This window comes from Nicotiana sylvestris, chromosome 2 (assembly GCF_000393655.2).
Source record: "Nicotiana sylvestris chromosome 2, ASM39365v2, whole genome shotgun sequence".
In the NCBI taxonomy this organism is placed as follows: domain Eukaryota; kingdom Viridiplantae; phylum Streptophyta; class Magnoliopsida; order Solanales; family Solanaceae; genus Nicotiana; species Nicotiana sylvestris.
This window is the reverse complement of record NC_091058.1, coordinates 49345050-49351836: the sequence shown is the minus strand read 5'-3', so window position 1 is coordinate 49351836 and position 6787 is coordinate 49345050. Positions and strand designations below refer to the sequence as shown.

At 37.9% G+C, this 6787-nt stretch overlaps 1 protein-coding gene across 1 annotated transcript; it reads left to right on the top strand.

Annotated features, from left to right (window-relative positions):
• Positions 1–2745: 2745 nt before the first annotated feature.
• On the top strand, positions 2746–6376 carry LOC138884898 (uncharacterized). The gene is made up of 10 exons (XM_070165762.1): positions 2746–2832; positions 2962–3076; positions 3219–3301; positions 3415–3803; positions 3895–3949; positions 4113–4316; positions 4435–4632; positions 5427–5516; positions 5625–5774; positions 5969–6376. Exons 1-10 carry the CDS (start codon positions 2746–2748, stop codon positions 6374–6376), a joined length of 1779 nt encoding a protein of 592 aa, XP_070021863.1.
• The last annotated feature ends 411 nt before the right edge of the window (positions 6377–6787 follow it).

Here is a 6787-nt window from a genome sequence, read left to right as displayed (position 1 = left end):
CTTTTTGAATAATGCGACTTGCTCAAGATCTTCTACTGTGGATTTTGTTGCGTCTGCCTCTTTTGGTACCGGATAAGATTCCGACACCTCTTCCCTCTGGTTAACTACGCTTGACTCGGGAGCAGGTGTCTGTTACTGTAATTGATATGTCGTATGCTCTTTCCCTTTGCTAATGGAGACCAAATTGCATTCATCTTCCTTGTCGCTGGTTCATCACCTCTTATTTGTTTAAATCCCTTGGGAGTTGGGAATTTCAGTAACTGGTGATATGTCGATAGCACAACCTTTATCTCGTGCAACCATGGTCTTTCCATGATAATATTGTAGCCCATATTGCCATCCACCACCTCAAAAATGGTCATCTTCATCACCCATTTGGCTTTCGTGGGCAGTAGGATCTCTCCTCAGTTTTCACGCTTGCTAGGTTAAACCCAGCGAGGAGTTTTGTGGCCAAAATGATGCTTCCGGTGAGATTGGCTTTCTCCAGTACCCTCCATTGTATAATATTGGCCGAACTCCCTGGGTCCACCAGAACACGTTTGATTTTTAAAATATAATACATTTAAAAGGATTACAAATGCGTCGTTGTGAGGTAGCAACAATCCATCTGTGTCCTCCTTCGTAAAAGTGATGTTGTCTTAAGCGACTTCTCAAAGCCTCTTGCTATGGGTTACTGACACTTTCTTCTTTTTCGTCGTAAAAAAGGTAACCCCGTTAATCTCGTTTCCCCCCGAAAATCATGTTGATCGTTAGATACGGGGAGTTTTTTCCTGCTTTTGATGGCTCTTTATTGTCACGATTGCGACCGTAATTATTTTTAACCTGGTCAGTTAAGAATTCCCTAAGATGGCCATTTTTAAGCACGTTGTTAAATATTGAAGTTTTGATGATTAACAAAATATGACTAAATGTCCAAAGAACTAGGTCCTCAACGTAGTTGCTTAACTATTCTGAAGAACCTGCTCCTCTGGGGAAAGAATCAGCTCCTAATTAGTGATACTTGTACGTATGTACAGGACAATAACTTTATCTCAAAGTTACCCAGGTTCGAGTTTGGTGGAGAATGGCTACTATAAGTGATAAGGTCGTTGCTCAAGAAGATATGGATAATTCAGTCAGATACTAAAGTCTAAAGCTTGTGGAATCCTTAGAACAGTAGGAGTCCTATCAAAGAGGAAGATGACTATGAATAGGACTCCTAGAAAATCTCAAGTAGTGTTTTAAATAGTATCGACTTTGGATTTCTGAGCTATCCTTTTACACATCAACAACAGAGTCATAAAGTGTTTGCTTGTGTTGAGTACTTGTCTTGTATTTTTCCTGAGTAAGTGTAGTGAATGTGTTTTAGAAAATTGAGTTGTAATCAAGTGTCATAAACAATTAGTGAGTTGGAGTGAGTATTTTGCTTTACAAGTTAGAGTTACTTGTGAATCAAATAGGAGTAGTAGGAGTACTGGAGAGTATTTAACTACAGTCTTGTAATTGATACATTTTGGCTCATTGTTCTAGTGGAGTTGGAGTTGAAAATCTTACATGGTAGGTCGTGGTTTTTGCACCTTTTGAGCCGGGTGATTTTCCACGCAAAAGCCGTTGTGTTCATTATATTGATTGTTTACTGTTCACTTAAGGAACACGGTATAAAAACCAAGTTCTTTAGTAATCCATACGGGCACTCAAACTAACAATTGATATCAGAGCAGGTTCTCTTATTTACACGGTTAACACCTAATGATATATTAGAAGCAACATGAGTGCTCCACCTGAAATTAATGAAGGACAATCAACTACTAGGTCATCCTTGTTCAATGGAATATATTACAGTTGGTGAAAAGCAAGAATGGAAGACTTCCTAACAGTTGAAGACAATGAACTATGAACCATAGTGAACCAAGGTCCTTTGATTCCTACTAAAAAAATGCACAAAATGAAACAGTTCCAAAGGACCCCTCTGAATTTGTGCCAGCATATTTTAGAATAATGGAGAAAAATGCAAAGGCTAAGAAAATTCTTATATGTGGACTTGGTCCTTATGAGTACAATAGAATTTTTGTGTGCTCTAATGCAAAGTAGATATGGGGCGCACTCCAAATTGCTCATAAAGGAACAAACCAAGTAAAGAGATCAAGTATTGAGCTATTCATGAGAAATTATGAGCTTTTCTCCATGAAGGAGTCTAAGCCCATCCAGGATATGATGAACAGTTCACTATAATAACCAATGAACTTAAATCACTTGGAAAGATGTTTACTTCAAAAGAGTTGGTTAGCAAAGTTCTAATAATCCTTCCAGCTTCATGGGAATCAAAAGTCACTGCAACCCAGGAAGCCAAGGAATTGGACAAAATCTCACTTGATGAGTTGGTTGGAAGCTTAAAAACTCATGAAATGAGAAAGATAAAAATGCGCAAGGAAGAACCAAAGAAGGATAAGGCCTTGGTTCTTAAAGCGTCTGAGGATGATTAATCTGACTGTGATGATCCTGATCTAGCAATGTTTGCCAAATTCAAGAGGTTCATGAAGAACTCCAAAAATGCATCCAAGAGAGAGACCGGTATAAGCCTACACAGATCAACAAAGCTAACTATGATGGGTGCTACAAGTGTGGCAAGCTAGATCATATGGTCAAGGACTGCCCAATGGGGTAAATTGAGCAGAGTAAAAAATGAGCTGAAAAAGAGAAACGGGAGAATATGAGAGAAAAAGGTTCCAACAAAGGAAAATCTTAGGTAAAGGATTTACTGAAGCAATGAAACAGTCATTCTTAGCAGCATATGAAGACAATGGAAGTGACCAAGAGGAAGAAAAGGAGGATGAAGCTATAAGTCTCTATGCTGTGATTGATGAACACTAAGCTGTGAAGATAGAATCCCCAATACAACTTGGAATACACATTGGAAAACCTCCTTTGTTTGATGATCACTACTATGATGAATGGAAGCTACGTATGGAAACATTTCTTCAGACTACTGACTTTGACCTGTGGATAATTGACAGTCATAGACCAATTCTCCCAACCAAATTGGATAGTGAAGGTGACATTTGCAACAAAAAAGAAGAGAAATATAACGAGGAAGATCGTCAGCTAGTTTAGAAAAACTCCCTGCAGAAGCCTGTATAGAAACACTCTCCTTAGAGTGTCCTCTTATATCTCTGCTCATGATATATGGAGAACGTTGGAAATTGACTTTGGAAATGAAAACATCGAAGTGGCTTTGATAGCGATTGAAGAATCCAAAACAGAGGAAGAAGTGATTGGAATGATGGCCATGAGTAATTCAGAAACTGAAGATGACGCAAACCAGGTAAGTATATCTGACTTGAAAGAAAAATTCATGTTATGTCCAAAAAATAACTGATTGTCATAATTGTGACCTTAACGAATGAGTTGGATAAAATGAGTACTGGAAATGATTAGCTATTAAGCAACCTTTCTTGTGTCAAACTTGATATCAAAGAGCTTGAATCTAACAAAGTTAGTTTAGAGAAACAGGACAAAGACCTCAAGAACCAGGTTCTTGGGCTTACTTCTAAGAATGAGAAGTCTCTTGAAATACGTGGCAAAGGAAAAATAAGTGATCTGCAAGATAAGCTTGAAAAAGAATTAAAAATTGCTAATGATAATTTTTGTGATGTTGAATGTAGCAATAAAGTCCTGCATGAAAACCTAGAAAAGTCTAATAACAAACTCTTTAGACTAAGCAAATGGCATAGATCTTTTGATGCCTTGAATTGGCTGAATGAAAACTGTAGCTCTAACAAATCTAGAATTGGCTACAGAAAATTTGTCCCTAAGTTTGACCAAAAGTATGTAGGAATTGCTGATAATAGCAAGTGCACTCATTGTGGAAGAGTAGGACGCTTTAGAGACCCTTGTCCTGCCTTAATTCATGTTCAGTTCAGAAACACCTTTGGTATTGCTAAAAAATGTGAAGAAGGAAGAGGATCCAAAGGTTAATTTTCTTGTCCATACTAGGTGGATTAAGGTTAACAAGAAAATAGTTTTTAACCCTCTCCCCTTCTAGGCAAGAAAGGATTTAATTCATCCTTTTTTCGAACAAAAAGGGACCCAAGCTTGTCTGGGTTCCCAAAACTAACATGTGAATTTTGGTGCAGGCTAAGGTAAGAGGAAACAATCAAGACTGGTATCTAGACAGTGGATGTTCAAGACATATGACTGGAGAAAAGAAAAACTTCCTCTCACTGACAATCTTCCAAGGAGGGAATGTGTCATTTGGAAATGGGAAAAAGGGTCAGATAACATGTATTGGCAAGGTTGGCAAGTCACTCTCTCATGCTACAAAGGATGTGTATTATGTGGTAGGTCTTAAACACAATCTTCTAGCATCTCTCAAATGTGTGACAAAGGAAATGAGGTAAATTCAATTCCAAAATTTGCACTGTCACACAGCTTGATACTGATGAAATTGTATTACAGGGTAAGAGACATAGCAATGTCTACAAGATATCGATTATATCACTTCCCCAGAGTGAGCGCACATGCTTGAGGGTAGTGGAAGATGATCCATTGATATGTCATAAAACACTGGGACATGCCAACCTCTCTCAACTCAACAAGTTGGCAGTGAAGGACTTGGTCCTTGGGCTACCTAAAATTGAGTTCATCTCTGACAAGGTATGTGATGCCTGTGTTCAAGGGAAATATATTAGGTCATCCTTTAAATCTAAAAGGTTTGTAAGTACTTCTAAACCTTTATAACTCCTTCACATGGACCTATGTGGACCAATAAGAATAAGGATCAGATGAGGTAAGAGATATGTGTCTGTGATTGTTGATGACTTCTCCAGGTATACCTGGACTTTGTTTTTGGGATCCGAAGATGAAACCTTTGATGTTTTTTGTGTATTTTTTTAGAATGATCCAACAAAAGCTAGCATGTAATGTTTTAAGTATAAGAACTGACCATGGAATTGAATTTGGAAATTCAAAATTTCTTGAGTTCTATGGCTCACATAGCATTAACCATAATTGCTCTACACCCAAAACTCCACAACAAAATAGGGTTGTAGAAAGAAAGAATACATAATTATAAGACATGGGGAGGACTATGTTGATTGCCAGTGCACTACCTAAAACTTTCTGGGCCGAGGCAATCAATACTGCCTACTACTTGCTAAATAGATGCACAGTCATACCCATTCTTGAGAAAACTCCCTATGAGTTACTTCGAGAAAGAAAACCCAACATAACTCACCTGAGAGCCTTTGGATGCAAATATTTTGTGCATAATAATGGGAAAGAAGCTCTAGGCAAGTTTGATGACATAAGTGATGAGAGAATTTTCTTGGGTTACTCTCCACATAGTAAGGCCTATATGGGTTTTTAATAAAATAACTATGTGTGTGGTGGAAGAAAATATTCATGTTATTTTTGATGAATCTAACAACTTGGCTGAGAAAGATCTGCAGGATGAAGATTATGATATAGGGTTCACTGGTGATAGAGAAACCATGCCTTCTCTAAGAAATCTATGTGCACTCACAACATTTCTCTCACAGGTTGAACCTAAGACCATCAAAGAAGCTCTATAGGATCCAGACGGGAGCATAGCCATGCAAGAGGAGCTAAATCAGTTTGAGAGAAGTAAAGTATGGCACTTGGTATAGAAACCCAAGAACAAAACTGTCATAAGTACCAGATGGGTGTTCAGAAACAAGTTGGATGAACAAGAAAATATCACAAGGAACAAAATCAGACTGGTGGTTCAGAGATATAATCGAGAGGAAGGCATTGACTATGATGAGACATTTGCACCTGTATCTAGAAGGAGGCTATAAAAATACTGATAGTCTTTGCTGCCCACATGGAGTTCACTTTATACCAGATGGATGTAAAGAGTACCTTTTTGAATGGTTGCCTGAAGGAGGAAGTATTTGTCAAACAACCTCTTTTTTTTTTTTAAAGTGAAGAATTTCCTAACTATGTGTTCAAAATGGATAAAGCTCTTTAGGGACTGAAATTGGCTCCAAGAGCTTGGTATGAAAGGCTATCAAAATTCCTCTTAGCCAATAATTTTGTAAGAGGAAAGGTGGACACCACTCTATTTCTAAGGAGCAGAGGGAAGAATATTCTGATTGTTCAAGTGTATATGGATGAAATTATTTTTGGGGATACCAATGAAGTAATGTGCAAGGAATTTGCTGAGATGATGGGAAATGAGCTTAAGATGAGTATGATAGGTGAATTGAACTTCTTTCTGGGGCTGCAAATCAAGCAAACACATACTGGAACCATAATACATCAGCAAAAATATATCAAAGAACTACTGAAGAAGTTCAACATGGATTCCTCTAAGACCATTGACACACCCATTGTAACTGCAACAAAGTTGGACCTTGATGAAGAACGAAAAAGGTGAAACAAAAACTATACAGAGGAATGATTGAGTCACTATTGGACCTTACAACAAGCAGGCCTAATATAGTGTTTAGTGTGGGATTATGTGCAAGATTTTAAGCAAATCCCAAGGAATCCCACCTAAAGGCTGTCAAAAGGATACTAAGATATCTCAAGGGGACCAATGACCTCTATCTATGGTATCATAGGGGTATAGTTTTGATCTAGTTGGTTATGCTGATGCTGACTATGCAGGTTTGCATGTTGACCGGAAAAGCACTTCAGGAACAACTCATTTTCTAGGTTCTTATCTAGTGTCTTGGAGAATCAAGAAGCAAAACTCTGTGGCATTATCTGCAATTAAGGCTTAATATGCGGCAACAACATCCTACTATGCTCAATTGCTATGGATAAGACAACAACTAAGTGACTA

Bases quoted from the DNA above. Each gene is read 5' to 3' on its own strand.
- LOC138884898 (XM_070165762.1), top strand. From the start codon at position 2,746: ATGAAACAGTCATTCTTAGCAGCATATGAAGACAATGGAAGTGACCAA. The intron at 3,302-3,414 runs GTAAGTATATCT...GGAAATGATTAG, and splicing joins CTGAAGATGACGCAAACCAG to CTATTAAGCAACCTTTCTTG. The intron at 5,517-5,624 runs GTTGAACCTAAG...CACTTGGTATAG, and splicing joins TCACAACATTTCTCTCACAG to AAACCCAAGAACAAAACTGT.